This window comes from Zerene cesonia, chromosome 13, assembly GCF_012273895.1.
Source record: "Zerene cesonia ecotype Mississippi chromosome 13, Zerene_cesonia_1.1, whole genome shotgun sequence".
In the NCBI taxonomy this organism is placed as follows: Eukaryota; Metazoa; Arthropoda; class Insecta; order Lepidoptera; family Pieridae; genus Zerene; species Zerene cesonia.
In genome coordinates this window covers 9,022,236-9,044,765 of record NC_052114.1, presented here as the reverse complement: position 1 = coordinate 9,044,765, position 22,530 = coordinate 9,022,236, and the positions used below count along the sequence as shown (strand labels likewise).

The 22,530-nt window shown below is 37.0% G+C and overlaps 1 protein-coding gene across 1 annotated transcript in view; it reads right to left on the bottom strand.

Annotated features, from left to right (window-relative positions):
• The window catches only part of LOC119831402 (glutamate synthase [NADH], amyloplastic), a 44,376-nt gene that overhangs the window by 3,466 nt on the left and 18,380 nt on the right, over window positions 1-22,530 (bottom strand). The window contains exons 4-42 of the mRNA XM_038354729.1: window positions 20,286-20,455; window positions 18,890-18,975; window positions 18,508-18,630; window positions 18,166-18,275; window positions 17,886-17,983; window positions 17,553-17,804; window positions 16,807-16,928; window positions 16,515-16,637; window positions 16,328-16,330; window positions 16,040-16,200; window positions 15,596-15,724; window positions 15,091-15,247; window positions 14,341-14,518; window positions 13,992-14,096; window positions 13,477-13,740; window positions 13,130-13,217; window positions 12,791-12,910; window positions 12,319-12,446; window positions 11,892-12,016; window positions 11,436-11,580; window positions 10,217-10,425; window positions 9,709-9,854; window positions 9,203-9,312; window positions 8,781-8,914; window positions 7,914-8,099; window positions 7,286-7,434; window positions 6,832-6,968; window positions 6,468-6,594; window positions 5,926-6,074; window positions 5,440-5,584; window positions 4,961-5,191; window positions 4,240-4,505; window positions 3,745-3,881; window positions 3,332-3,415; window positions 2,860-3,050; window positions 2,254-2,463; window positions 1,099-1,224; window positions 602-690; window positions 1-164 (exon numbers count right to left, since the gene is read on the bottom strand). The exon at window positions 1-164 is cut by the window's left edge and continues 1 nt beyond it. Coding sequence (XP_038210657.1) covers window positions 1-164; window positions 602-690; window positions 1,099-1,224; window positions 2,254-2,463; window positions 2,860-3,050; window positions 3,332-3,415; window positions 3,745-3,881; window positions 4,240-4,505; window positions 4,961-5,191; window positions 5,440-5,584; window positions 5,926-6,074; window positions 6,468-6,594; window positions 6,832-6,968; window positions 7,286-7,434; window positions 7,914-8,099; window positions 8,781-8,914; window positions 9,203-9,312; window positions 9,709-9,854; window positions 10,217-10,425; window positions 11,436-11,580; window positions 11,892-12,016; window positions 12,319-12,446; window positions 12,791-12,910; window positions 13,130-13,217; window positions 13,477-13,740; window positions 13,992-14,096; window positions 14,341-14,518; window positions 15,091-15,247; window positions 15,596-15,724; window positions 16,040-16,200; window positions 16,328-16,330; window positions 16,515-16,637; window positions 16,807-16,928; window positions 17,553-17,804; window positions 17,886-17,983; window positions 18,166-18,275; window positions 18,508-18,630; window positions 18,890-18,975; window positions 20,286-20,455 — 5,677 coding nt within the window. The remainder of the gene's footprint in view (window positions 165-601; window positions 691-1,098; window positions 1,225-2,253; window positions 2,464-2,859; window positions 3,051-3,331; window positions 3,416-3,744; window positions 3,882-4,239; window positions 4,506-4,960; window positions 5,192-5,439; window positions 5,585-5,925; window positions 6,075-6,467; window positions 6,595-6,831; window positions 6,969-7,285; window positions 7,435-7,913; window positions 8,100-8,780; window positions 8,915-9,202; window positions 9,313-9,708; window positions 9,855-10,216; window positions 10,426-11,435; window positions 11,581-11,891; window positions 12,017-12,318; window positions 12,447-12,790; window positions 12,911-13,129; window positions 13,218-13,476; window positions 13,741-13,991; window positions 14,097-14,340; window positions 14,519-15,090; window positions 15,248-15,595; window positions 15,725-16,039; window positions 16,201-16,327; window positions 16,331-16,514; window positions 16,638-16,806; window positions 16,929-17,552; window positions 17,805-17,885; window positions 17,984-18,165; window positions 18,276-18,507; window positions 18,631-18,889; window positions 18,976-20,285; window positions 20,456-22,530) is intronic.

Here is a 22,530-nt window from a genome sequence, read left to right as displayed (position 1 = left end):
CGAGGCGACGGAGCGCTCGGGGCCGAGGAAGCCGAGCGCGAGCAGCACGAGGTCGGCGCGGTAGCGGCGCGCGGAGCCGGCGCGCTCGCGCATCTCCCAGCGGCCGCCCGCGCCGCGCTCCCACTCCACCTCCACGGCCGACACGCCGCACACGTTGCCCGAGCCTGCGACACCACCCGCATTATATATCACTATGCGCTTTCTTACGGATTAAGGAGTAGATCCGACTATTTCTCATAATACAAAGAAAACTTAGTATGTAGAAACCTAGTATCGATATTTTATTTAACTTTATTATAAATAGAAAAAGAAAGCTTTATCGACTCATGCATCATTAAAATTATCAACAATGGATTCGAACTTTTTTGGACTGAGGATAAAACAATGAATCTATAATTATTAAATATTCCATTAATCTATAAAATAATAATTTATAATACCCAATTCTCTTTGTTTAAGAACCGAATCTTATTTGTTGCTATTGGTATATGTAACACATCACATTTGTTGTATTCCACACATTGCCTTTTATATTTTCCCAAATAACATACGTATTGAAAAAAAAACATTGGTTATCCTTAAAAGATCAAAATATACTCACCGTCATCAATGAATTCTTTAGTGAGAGTAGAGAACTTCCTTGGATCGTTGCCAAACTTTACTTTCACTTCTTCGTGTCCATAGTCAACCCTGGGAGAAAAATAAGAATTAATATATTCAATATATTCCAAGAACAGGTCTGAAAAATATTCTTAATGATTAAGATATAATGCTTATATAATACGTTTGATATTAATTATCAAACTACAACGCACAGCACGACATATATACACAATACAAATTACATGAATTTTAATTCTAGATTTACATAAATCTTAATACCAATTAGGTATATTTAATTTTTAATGTTAAAGCACTGAAATGCTTTATAAATGAGAAATTTTTAAAGAATAGATTTTTTTTGTGTCCTTTAGCCGCATAAATCTTAAAGAGTAGAAATTCGATGGTTGAAACGGGATCACAGGAGCCGTTGCTACAGATTGGCAAAAAGACGCAGGTTCCGTCTCGTAACCGATTTCTTAAATTCTTTGTGTTTACCTGAAAACTCTAGGCCACTGCGGCCACGGGTTATCTTGTCCTCTGGTGGGCTTCGGCTCGGGGAGTATCTCAAACGTTGTGATCGATTTGGCGCCTTGGCGTAGCGACGTCGCTATGCAGTCACATCTGAAATACATATGTATCGAATGTAAGAAATGCGAATGGTAACAGTATACATTTTATAATGAGATATAGATGCTGAATGCTGCTATTAACACGATTTATAACTGTGTTAAAGCCTTTCAGAATTTGATGTGATTTGAATTCATTTCTATCCTTTGGAGCTGCATTAGAGATTAAAATCGCAATATGGAAAAAGTTACTGTGGATGGACACTAAATGGATTCTGGTGTAGGTGCATGTGAAACTTCACGAATGTGAAGACATGTGCGTGTCACATGTACACCTACACATGCAGAAACATGGAATATAAATCAAACCTGACTCAACATAATATGAGTAAGTGTGAGTGTGTGTGCGCATACATATAACGACTCCGCTAATGTGTAGTGAATCCACAAGAACGTGATGTATTGTCAAGTGCACTAATCAACCAAAAAGGCTTATTTTATAGTCGGTACTTGTAAACTTAAATGAAACATATTAGAACAACGTGTAGGTGTTAGCGTGTGCATGTTTTGTCTATCAACACTTACGGTCAGCGCGACACTAAAACCCGCCTAACTGAAAATGCCAATCGAATGGATCTATATGTAAAGAATATCACTTTAGCAGATTCGTTCATTTCTGTATTATTTTATTATCTACAGATTTCAGATAGATGTCACGTGTAACTGTCAGTAATGTTGAATTAGTTAATTTTTTATTTTAACAGTTAATTAAAATTCCGGAATCGAAATTCTGAACAAAGTGTATTCTAAATTAAAAGAATGGCTTAAAATGTTGTTTTTTTGTTATTTCAGGTATGTAGGTTTATCTGATATACAGGTAAATATACATATATACATACTTGTACTTTATTATTTTAAAAATAAAAGGTTTGTTAATTCAGAAAACGGAATTTAGTCTTCATTTCTAGAAACTATAATATTACTATTATAGATATTTGCATGTGTGCGTGTGTGCATGCGTGCGCGTGTGTGTGCGTGTATGTGCGTGTGCGTGTGAATGTGCGTGCGTGTGTGCGGCGCGCACCCGGTGTCGCCGCCGCCGATGACGAGCACGTGCTTGTCCTTGGCGGAGATGTGCGGCGCGAGCTTGGCGTGCGCGCCGGCGGGCCCCGCCTGCTTCTTCTGCCAGCCCTCGAGGAACTCCATCGCGAAGTGCACGCCGTTCAGCTGCCGGCCCTTCAGCGGCAGGTCGCGCGGCCACGTGGCGCCCGTGCACAGCACCACCGCGTCGTACCTGCCACGTTGGGGTGTCACGGATGATAACGGCTTCGATAAAACAGCTGGCTAGATTTCATCATTGTGTGAATGTACTATTTACAAGATCTAGGCTCTTATTAATAAGGCTGCCTTGAGGCTATATGATGCTATCAAATTTCTTACACCTCTTTGTATACAGCTCTTAAAATCAATAACTTTTAATGAAGTAAGATTTAAATGTCTTGAAAACCATAACAACTCATTAAAAAATTAAATCAATAACCCCTTACGTTGACTATTACAATCTTTAATCTATAAAACTCTTATCGTAATTCTCTTAAATCTTTTTTCATTTATAACTAATACGGTAGGGCAAACACGCTACGTTACGTAACGCGTTACGGAGCCAGTCAGTAGCACCGGCGGCACTCACTCGTTGGAGAGATCGAGGGCGGAGATGTCCTTGCCGACGTCGACGTTGCACTTGAAGGAGATGCCCTCGGCGGCGAGCAGGCGCAGGCGGCGCGCCACCACGTCCTTGCCCAGCTTCATGCTGGGGATGCCGTACTGCAGCAGCCCGCCCGCCCGGTCGTTGCGCTCGAACACGCTCACCGTGTAGCCCGCCTGCCGATACGCCATATTTATATATATCACTAGCTGACCCGGCAAACGCTGCCTTACTCTTATCATTTAGGGGTATGAAAAATAGATGTTGGCCGATTCTCATAGATACCGGATAAGCACAAAAAATTTCGTGACACGAGAATTTTATATATTAGATTTAGGTTCAACAGTAGATGTGCTAAATTTTATCGAAACCTGACCTTATGTTTTATCTCAAAGACAGGTGAGTATTATTCAAGAATAAAAGATATGATCGTTAGCGATATTGATATTAATCTCACCTTATTCAACTGATGTGCACAGGCCAGACCAGCTGGACCGGAGCCCACCACGGCCACCGTTTTACCGTTGCGGTTTGTTGGAATCTACAATTAAAATAAATAGTAAGATATCTTATTGACTAAAATGAATAGATATTAATTATAGAAATGCCTTAAAAACTAATATTATAGGTACAGAAATAGAATGAAGTTATAAAAATAGAATGCATTTTTAATATTTTGTATTTGAAAAATAAATGAAAGGCTTTACTATTATTTAATTTTAACGCTATTATTACCAACAATATTGATTCTCAATTAATTCGACGCACAGTGCGTATGCGTACTCGCATGAGTATTACGTGTGAGTACGTGCTCGCTTAAGTGAGTGTGTGAGTTATTAATTTGTGTATGTGTATGTGCGTGTGCGTCACCTCAGGCTGCAGCCAGCCGCTGTCGAAGGCGTGGTCGATGATGGCGCACTCGATGTTCTTGATGGTGACGGGCGGCTCCGAGATGCCGAGCACGCACGCGCCCTCGCACGGCGCCGGGCACACGCGCCCCGTGAACTCTGCGCCAGCATGGGGTGGGTCAGACAAAGCGGTCGAGGAGTGGGCCATGACCCATTTTTCATTATGATATTTGTCGATTGACATGTCGGAAAAGTTGCAAATATATAGACAATATGTTTTGGTTTTACTTTGGTCTCGTGATTTCACCCGCGTGTATTCCTATTGGAATTATGCAAAAAGCTATTCCTCATTACATCATATATCTGTCAGTGATAGTGTCGTCAAAATCGCTAAATACGTTCCAGAGATTAGCCGGAACAAACAGACAGACGTTTTTTTTAACAATTGTTTGGCATATTTTTTGTGGTCGATCCACAAAAAATATGCCAAACAATTAGTAGTCAAAACGTGACCCACCCGGGAAGTTGTTGGTCTGCAGCAGGTGCGCGAGCGCCTGCTTCCAGTCGGCGCGGTAGATGAGGTCGTTCCACTTGGGGATGATGTTGCCGAGCGGGCAGCCGTGCTGGCTCTGGCAGAAGGGCACGCCGCAGTCCATGCAGCGCGCCGCCTGCACGCGCAGGCCGCGCCGCACGTGCGCGAAGTTGTAGATCTCGTCCCAGTCGCGCAGCCGCTTCTCCGCCGGCCGGTACATCGACGTCTCGCGCGGGTACTTGATGAAGCCCCTGCCGAATCATCAACTGTTTATATTGCTGTATGATTTGAGGTGGTGAATCATTTTATTTTTTCTATACTATAATAACATTGTAAAGAGGAAAATTTTGTATTTAATGTATGTTTGTATGGCTGTATAAGTACCACGGACGAAGCCGGGGCGAACAGCCAGTAGTTAATAAAGGTACTGAGTAGAGTGTAAGGAAATAAGAAAATATATAAGTATCTATCGCACCAATTTCTAACAAAGGAGCATGAATTAATGAAAATAACGCCTATTTAAAAAGAGCATGTCGACTTTCTATCAGGGTAATGATTTGTTAGATTGACCGTTCTCTTAAAATTTTGATTTAGATTTGTTGTGATATTCCAAACGTCAAGCCGCAATTATGTCACAGTTTTCAAAAGAATATGAGAAACGAGATAAAATTAAAAAATATATATACATGTAATCGTATAAATTCACCTCGTTTTATCCAAGATCTTTTCGAGATTCTTCTTGTCCTTTTCAATGTCCCTAACGGCCTCTTCAATATCGACGACGCCATTTTCCTTTCCGTTGGTTTCAGTCCTTGGTGCTTGGGGCTGCTTGAGGGCCATCTGTTTGAGCGCCCGCTGGTATTCGTATGGGAACACTTTGACAAACTTCTTGGCTGGTTCTGGCCAGGTTTCGAGGAGCTCCTTGGCGATAATAGAACTATGAATAAAAGTGAATAAATTAAATTACAAATTGGATTTAACTTTTTTATACAACGAATACGATCATATGTCTATTCGTCAATAGTAATTATCTTACCGCTACATCAAATTCCCAAATAATATTGAATTTGGTTCAAAAACCGTATTTTTTTTCTATTCCTTATTATTAATTACTGTCAGAATAATTTCATAGATTTGTATTCCAAAATGCGGAAGCATAAATATTTAATAATATAAGTCACTGACCCAGTATATTCAACGAATTCTTCCAGAAGGTTCTTCACGAAGTCGAGGTCGTCTTGTTTCTCTAGAGGCAACAGTTCCACCATCTCGGGGTTGCACTTTCCTTGCATGAACGAACCGTCGATATCGTAAACGTATGCGATACCACCTGTTATAAACAAACATTATAACATTTGCTACTCTTTTCACACAGCTGATCGGACTATCTAGACTATAATCTATCTCTATGGTGTGGTGCAGAGGTGGTTTACAGTTTATATAAGCACATAGGGTACTTTTCATTCAGGTACCACACGATTACAGCTGTAAAAGCTAGATAAAAATAAATACACCGCAACAAGTCAGAACTGGATCAAAGTTAAAACGGAACTTCAGTAGGCACTTAGTCCAAAATTTCCCAGGTAACAAACCAAAAAAAAAAAAAAAAACCACATCGAATTAAGGACCTCCTCCTCCTCCTTTTTGTAAAGTCGGTTAAAAGTCAGTTACCGCTCATGCCGGCGGCGAAGTTGCGGCCGGTGAGGCCGAGCACGAGCACGGCGCCGCCCGTCATGTACTCGCACGCGTGGTCGCCCACCCCCTCCACCGCCGCCACGCACCCCGAGTTGCGCACGCAGAACCGCTCCGACGCTATGCCCCTGTGGATTGCGTGTTCGTGTTTAAATCTACTTGGTTTTACATTCATGAAGAGAAAAAAAGAAAGAAAAAAAAACATCAAAATAACTTCACAAAATATTTAAGTCTCATATTCTATTCTATACACACAAACTGCATCATTGAACACTACTGGTGAAATAATTTAATGACAATGGAAAATATAATTTTTTTTTTAATTTAACTCTGCACTTAACTTTACACTTTCTTGTACCTAAAATACTAAAAATAAAATAAATAATTTAATGACAATGGAAAATATTTCTTTTTTGTAATTTAACACTGCACTTAACTTTACACTATCTTGTACCTAAAATACTAAAAATAAAATGAATAACTAACTAATTAAATATATTTTTACCAAGTATGAGACTAACCTGAAGTAAGCTCTGCCCGAGGTAGCACCGTACAGGCAAACGTTGCCGACGATTACATTCAAATGAGATTCAAATGGTGAGCTCCTTGGCGGATAGATTATGACCTTACCGCCAGACAATCCTTTTCCTGTTTTATTAAATAAAACATATGATAAATCAACGTTCTTAAAGCTCTGTTGAATAAAAATTTCATTTGAAGCTCATAAACTTATTAAATAATATTATATTGGTGAGAAAATCTTTGGAATAACCAACAACAAGAGAATTGGCAAAAGTTAGAGGTAGTCAATGAATAAATTTATTCAATTTTCAATTTCAATACATATTATATATAAGCAAAAAAAATCTATGATTTACAACTCACCAACATAATCGTTGGCGTCTCCCTCCAAAGTGACAGTAACGCCCTTCGACAAGAACGCGCAGAAGCTCTGACCCGCAGAACCGACGAGGGATATATTTATCGAGGTTCCATCTGGTAGACCCGCGTCACCATATTTCCTGGAAAAATTGCATAATTAAAATTGAGAGAGCTAAAATAGCTTTAAAAATCAGACCTACTGATTCTTTTAACGTAAAGTGAACTTAACATTAGAAGATGATACGGACCAATATTTTTACAACACTATCTGAATTTCCAATAACTTTAATAATTTACAATTATTTTCCAAAAGATCATCAATTATAAATGCAATATTGATATCGATTACTGTAAGTGTTATTATTTCTATTGTCACTTTATTGAGTAAAAAATGCACTAAAATATCTTTGTTCCCCTATAACAGTTAAATATTATTAAAAATACATTATTTTCTCACATGGCAATATGGTAAGACAATGTGGAAGTAAAGGCACGGTCTTCGTTAGTAATCTTCATAGAGATGTCCACATTTTTCTGGGAACCGTCCAATATTCCAGCACATTGCTGGATCACTTGATTGTCCAGACGCTTCTCTAGCTGGAAGTCCTATAATATAAGAAGAAAAGTAATTAGCATCCATGTTAATACCTACTTAGTTTTGAACCAAATTATTGCACAGATTCATTTAGGGTAATGTGAACAATTTCTTTCCATATACCCAAAGTACTTTATAAGATCTTTACAAATATCATAGTAAAGTTAGTAATGTTGTTATGTATAATTTTCAGGCATATTTCTTTCTCTTTTCGATCCTTAGACAGATAAGTCACACTGGCTTGACGACTACGATTTTATCATAATTTTTATCAGTAACTATTTTTAAGAAAAAGACTAGACCGCCTCTAAATTGCCAGAACTAAACCAAATTTATATCGGACCGCGTTCAAATAAAAAAAGCATCATCAAATTCGCTTAACCTAGTCAAAACACCTGGGGTAACAAAGCTAAAAAAAACTGTTGTATTAGTACTATTGATAATTTCTGCGTTTTTTTTAATCGGCTAAAAAAAAAGAATCTCGGGGCACCTGACTCTTGGAGCCGCCCACGATGTTGACCCCCGGGCGCATGTGCAGCGCGTTCTTCAGTATGAGGCTGAGGTTGAGCGCGCGCGCCTTGTGGTTGTCGTTGTTCTCGCGCACCTTCAGCAGGTCCGTGCGCCCCACCAGCTCCTGGAAGCGGCGCACGCCCACCGCCGCCATGTGCGAGCGGACCTGCCCAAGTGCCCATGTGTATACCATTACAGTTGCCGTAATAGATAGCGAGTATTTTAAATTAATGGTGTAACTATTTATTTATTTATTCTTTACAGTACATATTACCGAAAAATAAATTGACATTGTAAAAAAAAAAACTAATATGTACTTGGAAAATCGTTTTGGTTATGTTCGTTTTAATACGTGTAAGCACCTTGTGACCCATATTACAAATATTATGCGGATGCAGGTATATGATATTTGACTAATTTATAGTTTACTAGCAGATCGCCCGGCTTTGCCCGTGGTACATATGCCAATGTCACTCAACAAAGATGTAGCTTTCTAATGATGAAATAATTTTTAAAATTGGTCCAGCAGTTTTCGAGTTTATCCAGTACAGACAAACAAACAAACAATCAAATCTTTCCTCTTTATAATATTAATATAGAAGTATATAGATATAGGAGTCAGAATGCTAATATTTTTTAAAATGACATACGAAATATAAATTAGTCAATAAAAAAAAAATTACATACACTACCATGCTCTTAACGCAAGCACGGTAGTGTGTATAATGTTTTGTATGTATATTTTACTTATTACTATTATTATACCATTCATGCATCTGCCAAAGTCACTGTGGGAACTCTTGTAATACAGGGAACAGGAGTTATTTCAAATAGCTACTAAACTCACCTCCTCAGCTAACATAAACAGATAATTGATGACGTGTTCCGGTTTTCCCGCGAACTTCTTCCTCAGCACGGGGTCCTGTGTTGCAATACCAACGGGACACGTGTTCAAGTGGCATTTACGCATCATTGTGCAGCCTAGAAAATTGGAAAAATGTTCAATAAATACCATATAGTAAAATAATTTCATGCGGATCAAATCTATGATTCCACGATACCAAATATATTGACATACAGATAAGTAAAATAGCTAATGATATTATATAAACATAGATTTTAGCCTAATTAACAAATCGTATTATGTGAGGAAGTTGCGAGATGGAAAAAGCTCTTCTTTTCCGAACCACCTAGATAATTTAGGAATTTTTAATATTTCCATCATTTTTTATTTCCAATTGAAAGCTTATTCAAATATATTGATCTTACCAAGCGCAATAAGTGGCGCAGTACTGAAACCAAACTCGTCAGCGCCGAGCAACGCCGCTACCATGACATCAAAGCCGGTACGGATCTGACCGTCGGCTTGTACCACCACCCTGAAATAGATAACTTGTTATAATAATAATGACAATAAATGTTAAATTACTTAACTAAATAGAAAATAACTTGTAAAAATTTATTTATAAAAAAGAGATAGTCGATCGTAATAGGGATTTTGTTAATAAAAAAGTAAAAGTGAAGTCCCGTGCCCCTACTGGGGTATGGGGCAGATGATATACATCTGTTTCACTCATCGATTTTATTTATAAACAAGTAGGTGATCAGCCTTCTGTGTCCTGCCAGATCGAGACATTTTTTTTTTAATGTCCCCACCGGGAGTCGAACCCCTCGCTCACGCGTTACCACTGTACCAAGGAGGCGTAATAAAAAAGTGATAACTACAAAATCGTTCTATTTTACATGATATGCATAATGGATGTGAAATAGGTTACCTAGATCGCAGGTCATTCAGCACCAGCACCTGATGTGTCTCAGCCACGCCCAGTTCCCATGGCAACCCGGCGCATTTGATTCCTGTCCATGAGCTGGCTCCAGTACCACCATCATGACCGGAAATGACGATGTGCTCTGCTTTACCCTGGGAATAACGTCTTTTTTTATATATGGAAACTAATACAATATTGGACACACAAATTTATCTAGTGATTTTATTGGGAGATATTTAATATCTAAATCCTCATATAAGGGAATTTTACAAAACAGCAAATGCAAATAACTATACTGAAATGTACGATTTAACGATTGATTACATTGACCTACCTCTTGGAATATGAGCCAGATATTATGAAAGTTCAGATGTATTAAGATAGTTGGAAAAAGTTCGTCTGGACACAAATTAAACATCCTTTAGTCGGAGCAGAATATTTTTAACATTTCATAGAATTCCCGAAATCTGTCGTTAAGCGTGATCTAGTGATTAGGAAATAAATAAAAAGCTACCTTAGCCACTCCCGAAGCGACTACGCCGACTCCCACTTCTGACACCAACTTGACCGAGATCCTAGCCTTCGGGTTAGCACACTTCAGGTCATAGATCAGCTCGGCCAGGTCCTCGATGGAGTAGATGTCGTGGTGGGGCGGCGGCGAGATCAGCCCCACGCCCGCCACGGAGCAACGCGTGCGGGCTATGTCCTCTGTCACTTTGTAGCCTGGAGAATTTGGGTATTCTTAGATTTCTTAGTCGGGAGTAATTATATTATGATCTTACGATCTATATGATAAATCTTACGTATGAAAGGTACTGAACACACACAAGAGACGCAAGACGTGAGTCGTTCTACTACAGCTTTAATGTTTTTACAATTTTGTTGGGCGGGGGGAGGGGACCTGAAAAATTTTGTTAAGTTGGCCGATTCTCAGACCTACCCGATATGCATACAAAAATTCACGAGAATCGGTACAGTCGTTTCACAGGAGTATGGTAACTAAAGTAGTGACTCGTAAATATTATATATATGTCACCGTTAGATTGTAAACATCGTTAGATTACAATCTATCTAGCGAGATTGAAAACTATCGATAGATTGTGAACCGTATCATTATGATTGCAATTTGACTCATTATTCTTCGCTATATCGAAATCTACCGAAGTGAAACAGTTAAATTACAATCTGTCCCGCGTCAAATTGTCAACTGTCTGCAAGTTCTTCCTGATTGGTCGGTCTCATTGTACCAACCAATCACGACCAACCGTTCTATGTCCCCGTAGAGTTAGAAATGAAATAGATAACCTAACCTAACCATATTTTTTACGTCTTGATTTGATCGCTCTATACTTCCTTGGCTTTGCGGATATCTTGGTCTTTCATTAACTATTTTACAAGCAGGCCGCATTTTATTCGAAAGATATAAGTTATTTTCAAGACGAAATCAATTTATAATCACGAAAACATAGTTGTTTACATTCGACAACTAACGAAATAACAAACAAATATGGCCGGGGTGGCGCGGGCACATACCGTTCAACCAATCAGAGCGCGAGTTGCATTCCGTCCTACGCCGGTTCACAATTTGCCCGCTTCCCATCGATAGATTACAATCAACGATAACGGTTCACAATCTATCGATAGTTTACAATCTTACTAGATAGATTGTAATATAACGATGTTTACAATCTTACGGTGACATATAGAGATAATAAAATAAATGCACCGCATACCAGGTAACTCTCCACCCTCTCCGGGTTTGGCTCCTTGCGCCATTTTGATCTGCAAGTCGTCAGCGTGAGCCAAGTAGGACGCGGTCACACCGAAACGGCCTGACGCCACTTGCTTGATAGCTGAACGCTTGTTGAACTCCGGGTCCTGAATATATTTCAATTTCAACATTAACATGGATGTCAAACTTTTCTTGTTAAAATTACACAAAGGAATTCTGATCATTCTTCTATACTCGAATTAAAAAGTATACTTACATGTATTTTATTAGCTATTTCAGCCAAAGATAGCTATTTTCAATGGATTTTTTATGATTAATTTTTTAATTGATTCTATTATAACTTTCAGAAGTAAAATGTTGTAAGTACTTGTACTTTGATATGGACTATTTTTATCTAAATACCAAGCTAGAGAAACTGCGGGCTGGAGCGAGTTTTAAAACAATCAGTTCCACTGACCTGATCTAGGTATCGGTCAGCATTTTCACCTCCTTCTCCGGTGTTGGATTTGCCACCAATACGGTTCATAGCAATAGCGAGAGTCGTGTGTGCCTCCAGCGAAATGGAACCGAATGACATAGCACCTGAAAGTTTTTTGATTGCAATAAATTTATTTTATTCTATAAATGACAATAACAAAATTGTTAAAACAGCAAAATTATTTATATAAACACAAAGGCAGCTCAATCACTAACATAAATAAGATAAATTAGAATATAAGTGTATTAGTTGTGTGATAAAGGGTACTTTATTAACTTTGTATGAAAAAAAAATCGCAACATATACAGTTGTTTTCAATTAATTTTAAAATCCTTTAGACCGGATTCCTACAATACTTTCATTTTTTATTTCCATATAAATTTACATAAATCTACTTATTAATTACCAGTAGCAAACCGCTTAACGATTTCCGAGGCCGGTTCAACCTCACTCAGGGGAATGGGCTCGTCCAGTTTGACCAACTCAAGTTGTCCACGCAGCGTGCACGCACGCACCGACTCTAGCGCACTCTCTCTGTAAATATTTTTAGATTTATATGCTTGTATCCTACAAGTGTACCAGAAATATCTGAATAATTGGTTCATTGAAACACAAATATTATGATATCTATAACTATATTAACAAGGGTAATAAATTTCCAATTTCGATGATAGTTTTGTAGGTTTCTTATATAATTTTATGTCATTAATACATTATACTAATATATAAAATACATAATAATACATTACGCAATCAAAGACATTTGTTGATCTAAATAGAATTATTACTGACAAAGAAACACATTAGCAAAAATTTGAGACTCGGTTGATAGATTTTTAAACATTTTCACTTTTCACTAGAAATTATTTTAGATTTACCTGAAGCGGTCATAAGCAGAGAGGCTCTTGTTACTCGCAGCCTCTTGCAAGTTGGCGATAGACATTGGGTCGTTCACGTGCTTCTCTCCGCCCGCACGCCAGTGGTAGTACCCGGGGTTCCTGTAAACACATTATATTATATCTTTCTAATTTCCGACAGTAATTTTCTCCAAATGAAACATGCGTGAAACATTTAAAAGCAAAACGATCGTTATTGAGGTATACCGGTTACTAGATAGTAGCTGGTAAAGACTGCCAATACTTTATTTAACAATTTTAACCTAAACACTATCCAAAGGGATATATAACAATATTTGAATTTTAATCAAAATAACTCACCGCAGTACAAGCATATCTTTACAATCGCCGTAAGTCAGGGCATGACGGTCGAAAATTTCCTTCGACAAAATTTCGAATGTAACACCACCTAAAAATATAAAATAAATTTACACACACAGTGAAAAGTGATTTTTATGTAGGCATTTATATTCTTTGATTTAAATTCGATGCATATCTCAATTTGAACTTTAAATGTAAGTGTTATTATTTTCTAAAGGTTTTTAAACTGAGCAATTGAGCATGAGCTCTCTTGAGCAATGGAGACCTTTATAAATTTTTTCGATTGAGTTTTAGTTGAATTTATCAATTGAATGAATATGCTTTAAGTAAATAAATAAATATCTTACCAATTCTCGACTGAGTCCCTCTAAAGCACTTATCGACGACTTCCTCACTCAAGCCCACCGCTTCGAAAATCTGCGCACTCTTATACGACTGCAGCGTACTAATTCCCATCTTAGCCATGACCTTAGCCAAGCCGGTCTCGATGGCTTTCTGATACGCCGTGTAGATGTCGTTGTCGGTTAGATTGGGGTCAATTAGGTTGTCGTTTCGAAGAGAGAACGCGAGCTCGAAAGCTAGGTATGGACAAATGGCGTCTGCTCCGTAACCTGGACAAGATTGAATGTCGTTAATTTGCGGCAAAATGTAGGGGACTTATAATGTTAATAAAAAATAATGTACATTCCCCGTCTCCCAAGTACAATTATGAAAAAGAAATAGAGACCCAAAGATTCAGTTCAATTCTTTAAAGAGAAATAGAGCATTTATTTATGTCTGTCACGTTATTAAATTTTTGAAAAGAACTACAATATTGGTAGTATTTAGGTTAAGATAAAGAGAAATTTAATAGAGTCCTTACCGAGTAAAACGCACATATGATGGACCTCCCTCGCTTCAGCAGTCTCCACAATAATACCAACTTTCATGCGCTGCCGAGTCTCTATAAGATGATGGTGTACCGCGCCTGTAATGCAATAAATGTTTGAGTAAACGAGAGTCGGCACGGGGTGAGCGTGAGCAGGTGGGAGGTGGGAAGGGATATGCGAGTTTGCTTGTGCGGCAGGACAGACCGAGCGCGAGCAGCGAGGGGGGGCGAGTTGGAAGATGATATGGAAGGTTGCTTGGACGGCTTTACTGACCGAGCGCGAGCAGCGAGGGAGGGCGAGTTGGAAGATGATATGGAAGGTTGGTTGGACGGCTTCACTGACCGAGCGCGAGCAGCGAGCTGACGGGCACGCGCGTGGGCCCGGCGGCGCGCTCGCTGAGCACGAGCAGCTGGAAGCCGGCGGCGGCGGCGGCGTGCGCGCTGCGGGCGATGCAGCCCAGCGCCGCCTCCAGCCCCAGCGGCCCGTCCGTGTACTCGAACGTGCAGTCTATCACCTTCGTCTGTGAGCGACGCAATACACGTTAGGCTTGGAATTTTAACCTTACAGGCATAACCGAGATTCATATTATATACACGTTACAGTCGAGGTGAACCATCCATATGGACATTCGTATTGAGAATCTACGTTCGATACCAGTTACTGTCGAAAATGTATAGCAGAATAGTCGTTATTTATTATTCGGTTATGCTAGATTACATTCCGCGAGTTGCGCTTCTAATTTACTCATACACAATATAGTTTACGTTAAATTTATTTTAATAAACATTTTAAATTACGTATGTATAATTAATTACATTTATAATTTCTTTAAAACATATATGTATCATATTATGACTATACAAGCATAGACAAATGTAATTTGTGACTGTTTTCCAGTTTCCAGTTGACCAAATGTGAGATCTCTATTATCTATACTATAATAATATAACGAAAAAATTTACAATTTATGAAAGCACTACAAATTAAACAGAACTCAGACAATCCTGGCTACATACTACATCTAAACACACTGACATTCTGTCATAACATTCATAAGTAACTGATTAAATATGTAATCTTTACAGAATTTACCTTCCATCCTCTATAGTTGGTCTTTTTTAGTGCTTCACAATCGGGTATGGACAGGATGGGTTGCGGTAAGAACAAGCGGTGCACGAATTCCGCACTCGGTTCCAGAATGTTCGCAGTGGGCCCAATGGGACACAACAGTGACATTACTATTTTCTCCCTGGAAAAGTATGTTAAAATTGTTCTAAGACTCGATTAGAGAGTGCAACACTTGCTTACAGTGTTGTTGAAAGCCTATTTGACACTTTTTGACATGAATTGGCATATATTGTCACTTTGACATTTAAGCTTGACGAGACATAGAAACCTGTAAAACAGACCCTTAATGTTATATTCCTGGGTTATAAAGCTAAGGTAGGTGACAAATCATTTTTATATATATTTTTATACACATAATTCGTTAACAAATATATTTATTTTAATAACTTCCTTTTAATTTATTTGTTATAAATATAATGCGAGGTTGAATACATCACACTATTCAGTTTTATATTTATAGTATAGATACCTGAAGGGATCTATAGGTGGGTTGGTGACTTGCGCGAACAGTTGTTTGAAATATTCATATGGTAGCGGCTGGAACTGAGATAGACACGCCAGAGGAGCATCATTTCCCATACTACCCAATGCTTCTTTCCTATAATGAATGTATTATGATTAAATAGTTACATGATAAATATACTGTCATTGATGTTGAGAAAATAATCTTCATTAAAAGGGGCAGTGTGTATAGAAGCGAAAAATACTATTAGTCTCTGATATTTAGTGAGTCTTCAATTGTTGTATCGTCAACAATTCTTGTTAGTGTAGAAAGTTGGCATTAATTCTGTCCATTTAGAATGGGTCAAAATCTAAAGTTGTTTATATAGAAACATACAAGAGAAGCTGATAAAAGAAAAGCAATTTTATTTTGTAGTAATTAGAGTCTATATTCAATAAGTATATTACTCACTTATTCTGAACCATGGGCAGCAACAACATATTAATAGACTCGATAGTATATCCAAAGAGGCCCAGTCGCTTGTCGGCGAGGCCCGATATGGCACCTTCGACACAGCCGTTGAGCGAACCGTTCTCTTGTGGGACGGACTTGTGTATGTCTTCCATTGTTATCTGAAAATTAAAAAGAAACACATTAATATAGCTATTCAATTAATTATTGATAAATTTTTTGTTAATACGTATGGATCAAAGAGGCTAAAGAAGCGATTCAATCCTACATACTAATCTTTTAACTTACCATCTAGCCCAATAAGAAAGCAGAAGAACAAAAAACAATATTAATATGTATAACAATTAGTTATCTATATTTTATAGGTTTTTGAGATTGTTATTACAAGACTCTAAATTATAAACAAATTCAAAATTCACATACATTTATTAACATTTTATAATTATCAAGTTACTTAGGAGTATTTTTCAAGTACCTGTTCCTTGAGCCAATCCGAGTGTGGTCTGCTCTTGGCTATCTCCCTCTTCAGTTCCACATCTTGAATTATCCTCTTCTCCTCAGTATCCACTAGCAACATGCGGCCTGGTTTCAAACGACTCTGTAAATATATTAATTGATTATTATACCTTTAAGTCATATTTTTATTGTATAACATTTTCTTTCTTTTTCTTTTTTATAACATAGAAAAGATTTGTCAAGATTTAATATTAATAGCTTCAAATGTGTGCTATTTAAATAAAATTTTACATAGAAATAACTTAACACACCTTAAGAATCACTTTATCTGGGTCCACATCATACACTCCCACTTCAGAGGCCATTACAAGTATATTCTCACTCGTCACGTAGAAACGGGAGGGGCGAAGACCGTTCCTGTCCAAAATGGCACCTGAAAATATATATTTATTGTAAACAAAAAAACTTAACCGCCTTCCAATTTTAATACTAGAACAAATTTAAATGTCTCCACATTAGAGGCAACAGTTTTCAAATAAAAAGAGGGCTTAAAAATCGATGCAACCAAAAATAACGCAATTGCTTTTTTTGAATTCGGTTGAAAATGAACAATAATTCAATATGATACACAATATTATATACATAGTCACCAGAGACAAAACATACTAATAAATTCCAAGAACAAGCTGTACATCTATATACAGTTTTAATGGGATAATTATATCCAATAGTAATGTCAAAGTCAAACTATTGCGAAAATTATTATTCCCAAACATCGACATTTTATTAAGATTAATTATTTTTCAAGTATCCTCACTGTATGTTTTTATGAATATTAAATTAAATTCATTCTGACGACAAAATGTACTTATCAGAGAGAATTAAACCAAAGAAGCTGTCAGCTTTAATTCAATAGGCACATATTTTCAATAAAACGAAATAGCTTTATTGCTTATTGCATATGCATATGAAATGACATATGCAAGTGAAATTGCATTTCTTATTAAGAACAAAATATCTTTGAACTAAAGAGGTCCAGCATTTTAGCAACACGTACCAATATAACGTCCATCAGTAAAGGACACCAAAGCTGGTCCATCCCACGGCTCCATAGCGCACGACGCCCACATATAATAGTCCCTCTTCTCCTTGGACATGGTCTGGTCGTTGTGCCAGGCCTCCGGGACCATGGTCATGACAGCTTCGGGTAGGGAGCGGTTGCCGCAATGTAGGAGGAACTCTAGTACGCAGTCTGCGGACCCGGAGTCTGAGAGGTTCGGTTCTACTACCGGGTAAAGCTTCTTTAAATCTGGAATAGAGAATTATTAATGATTTAATACGATCACTCGAGTGCACAAAGTTATATATGAATAAATGGTCGACAACATACCATCCCCAAAACTGTCGCTTTTCATGACACCTTCGCGGGCCTTCATGAGGTTCACATTACCTCGTAACGTATTTATCTCGCCATTGTGAGCAAGTACCCTGGAAATAAAAATACAAATTAATTCCTTCTCTTAAAAAGCACCTTTAAATAAAAGAAAAAGATAAATTAGGTTGTAAATTTGAACTTTACAAGGTTCAGAATCTTCTAGAATTTTTTCGGTAATGTTAACACTACTAGTACTTGCCAAATTCGACACTTGGATATTTTCAAATTGATTTACCTCAAAGGATGAGCTCTTTCCCAGCTCGGGAAGGTATTGGTAGAGAATCTGGTGTGCACCAGAGCCAAGTACGTTGTGAACGCTGGGTTGCACAAATCCTTGAAGTATTCCTGTGAATAGAATACAGGATTTTATTGTAATCTACAATTTTATCTTCTTACAGTATCAAATTAGTTCAATATACAATTGAAAGTTTTTTTAAGTTCTACCATCACTAGTGTGATAGTTTAGACTTAATTTTTACTGATTAGTGATTGCATTAAGTACAAAGTCTAATTTTAATCTTAACGTTAACAAAAAATCTCCGATGAAAAGGATTCCGGCCAATAAAAAAAAGCATACCCATAGTTGATTGGACGTCAACAGCCCCTTATAGACGACCGTCCTCAAAGAGAGACTGCATATATAGAACCTGGCGCCCGGCACCACGAGCTCGTGCGACGCGCGCTTCCGCAGCACGAACACCTGCGAACACGACACAACGCTACTCCACAACCTGACCGACTGCGCACACGCTAAAGGAACGGGCAATGTAAAGGGTGCATAGAATTACGTTTGCAACGGCGTGTCCCGCAGCAGCAGCCGGCGCGCGACACAACGATCTGAAAGAAATCCCTCAAGAATACCGTGTCCTTATACGTATGTGCGGGAGTTTGAAATTGCAATCGCGCGTTGCAAGTTCATACTCGGTGTCGTATGTCGTGTTGGTACCGATATTTCTTACCTGCCGTGATAGATGCTTGTCGTCGTCTATATCGCCAGTAACAAACACCTGGCGCATATATGGCTCCGAGTTACGAGCCACTTGACCTGAAAGTCAGTTTTTGGCCATTACTTTACTGTATTGTGGAAGCCAATTTGATTGTATGATATTCCTACTATCTTATGTTAATCTAACCAACAAAAGTTAAGGTGCCATAAATGCTCAAATATGATTATAAATTGCGTTGCTTTTTTTCTCATATTGCAATTATAAGTATGACTTATTAAAACACATTCATGGCAGACAAAGTAAAAGGGAATATAGAAATACTAGGAACACATACATGTGGCTTTATAGATAGCAATCATGCAAGGAATTTGTATAGGTGGTAAGTAAGTTCTGGAAAAATATCAGTTTTAGCTATGTAAAAATCTTAAAATCTTATTTAATTCTTCAATTTACATTTGAACATTATGTATGTATTTCTAGTTATTTTAAAATAAGTTATAAATTTAATACTTGGTATTATATTTTAATTTTAAATAATCAATACAAAACTAACTAGCAAAGGATTGTTGTACAAATTAATCAATTTCTAAAATTACAACTATTAAATTACACTAAAATGGATTTATATGAATAGTGATACTATGAATTACGAACTCACTCTATTCTCATTTTCGAGTCAATTTTAATTATCGTTATTTTCGCTAATGCCTTCATCTTTACATTTCGATTTTTTCATCGCTTTTATTCATCGATGTAAATCAACAAGCAAATCACTTATCAGAATCGAGTGAGTTTACCTTCAACAGTAGCACATACTGTTAAATTGAACAAACCGTGTGGTCAAGCATGGCATGACCGGCCGGCCGCTTTAATGACCCAATCGTTTACTACGAGTACGACCTGCAATGAGTAGCGAAACAAAATCGCAACAACTGCCCGTATGGAAGCGAACAATGTGATGATATGATCAACATTCTGATTGATATTTGTTACAAATAAGTTTTCGTAGTAGGGGCTCTCTTCATATTGAAGCCGTAACAATTTGAACATTTAAAAAATGTAATATTAAACAGTGTTTGCAACGTGAATGAAGGGAGCCCTTTACGAAAGCCTTAAAACGAAGTCGTCAAAATAAATTAATCAGTTACAGAAGTAATGTTTCAAACATACTTTATTTATTTCATTAATTGATTCTTCGAGCTCTGCTCTTTTTATGCTGAAATGTTTTTGAATATAAGAGAAAACTGAACAAATATGTATCATATTATAATTTACGAGTATGTACCTATGTAGTTAAAGAAATGAAATATTAATGAATTAACATTTCCTATTTGAAAACACCTAATAATGCCTTTCAAGAACACAATCATATGAACGTTTAAAAAAATAAACACGGACAAATTCTTACCAATTGTAGAATTATTTGTGGGAACAGTTCTCCAGCATAGCACGCGGAGACCCAGGCTTTCGGCTAGGTCTTTGAACTTTGCTTCGATGTCCTGGTGATGGAGTTTATCCAGGAAAAAGATGCCAGTGGCATATTTACCAAATGGCGGCAGATCGATTTGATGAGAATCTCTGTTGACAAATGATAAATTGATAACCATAAATCATAGTACACGTAATGTATAGGCATTCGGTTGTATCCCCATGAGTATCACTACATAGTATAAAACAAAGTCGCTTTCTCTGTCCCTGTGTCCCTATGTATGCTTAGATCTTTAGAACCACGCGACGGATTTAGATGTTTTTTTTTTAATAGATAGAGTGATTCAAGGGGAAGGTTTATATGTACAACAACATCTATTAAACTACACCGAATTAACGCGTGCGAAGCCGCGGGCAAAAGCTAGTTAAGAATATACCTTTGTAATAGACGGAATGAATCGATGATAATTATTAACCTAATCATCACAGTATGAAGGAAAATAGGCGCGGATGGTAGACTTTATTTGAAATATTTTTTCCTAGTGTGATGTGTGGTTAAATTAAGGTTTTAATAACTAATATACAGTAACACACACTTAGTGATAATTAAAAAATGCACTATCTAGTAGTAAAATAGAGATTTCTCCGAATGTTTATTATAGGTCATCATACTCAGCATGAGTATCAAAGTTCACTTCATAGCACATGATACCTTATCAATGGTGTCGACCATGGTGTCAACATACTGACGTAAAGAATTTTGATACTTTGTGTATTTTTTTTTTGTTTATAATATTGCGATAATGAACTTGTTATTCAAACAAATAATAGTCACGATTAATTAATGTCTCAGTGTTCGGTATGTTCTAATAAGACAAAGACTACAAGGGAGAAATTTTGAACCAATTTTTTGGTTAAAATTGTAATTTGTATTGGAAAAATTATTCAATTATTGATTCATAGTACTTTTCGAGGTTTATTTTATCAACCTATTCGATATAAAATAAATTCTATTGTCTAGTGAGTTCTAACCCAAATCATTTTCGTTTATGATGGCTTTTTCAAAATCAACAGCAATTCTCAAACTTCATGTACACAAACACATGCACAAAATATACAAATACATATCCAATAATGAAACATTTGCCCGACATATTTGGTTAGTCGATAATGCTAAGAGGTCCTCAGGAACACGATACAGATTAAATAATATGTTTGCTCAATTAATCGATCATTGAAATTTGTTTGCCGTTTGTACATAAATATTAAATGAGTCAATATTACATTTGTATCTTTGTATTTGTCGTTGGCTAAATGTGAGGGTGGTATAACATAATGATCCTAACGAGGACAACAATTGCTTTTTATTTATTCAAGTGATAAACATGTATTTATGTACTTATTTATGTCTCGTCTGAAGAATTAAACTTAATTTACGTGTACCTCATAGAAGATCCTACGTAGTAATAGACAAGTACCTCATATTTTATATAATACAAAACTATATATAGGAATTCATAAATTTTATCTCGAGTACACTGTGACAGCTTCAGCGCATTATGGTATCCAAGACATCATAAGCTATTATATGTCCTGTGCCTATGTGTTAACGATCAATATCGTTTGCTATGATATATACGATCGTAGGAGCGCAAAGGTCAAAGGAACACGGGTGCGCGCGCATCTGTGACGTCACGCCTGAAACCTATTGACCAATGTACCGAGCAAATATTTCCTCTCAGAGTTGGGAAAAATCATGATGAGTTGAAAATAGACGTACAAATGTATTGTTTACAATTATATTATTGCAATTTCTCATATGTTACATTAAACAAATCTGGAAATATATAAATCCTAATTAGATAAAAGTAAATAATTAACCTATATATATTTTCCGCGATATGTTTTAATAAATTTAGCCTTAATAATATATATTTAGTTTTAATAATTAATAATAGAGTGATATTATAATAAAGCTAGGCTCTTCACTGTAAGTTACAATACAACACAAAGTGTCTTATTCAAACAAATGTTGATTTCTAATAAAGTAGGTACAAGTGCACTTATTTATAACTGTATTAACTATAAACATATAATCTTGTTTTACAAGTATCATAGTAGTTATTCTAAAAATGTTTTAATTATTAATATAAAATTGAAGCAAGAAAATTAGTGACAAGTATCGTCATTTGTCAGTACATCAAAACTAGATATTATGTTGAGAT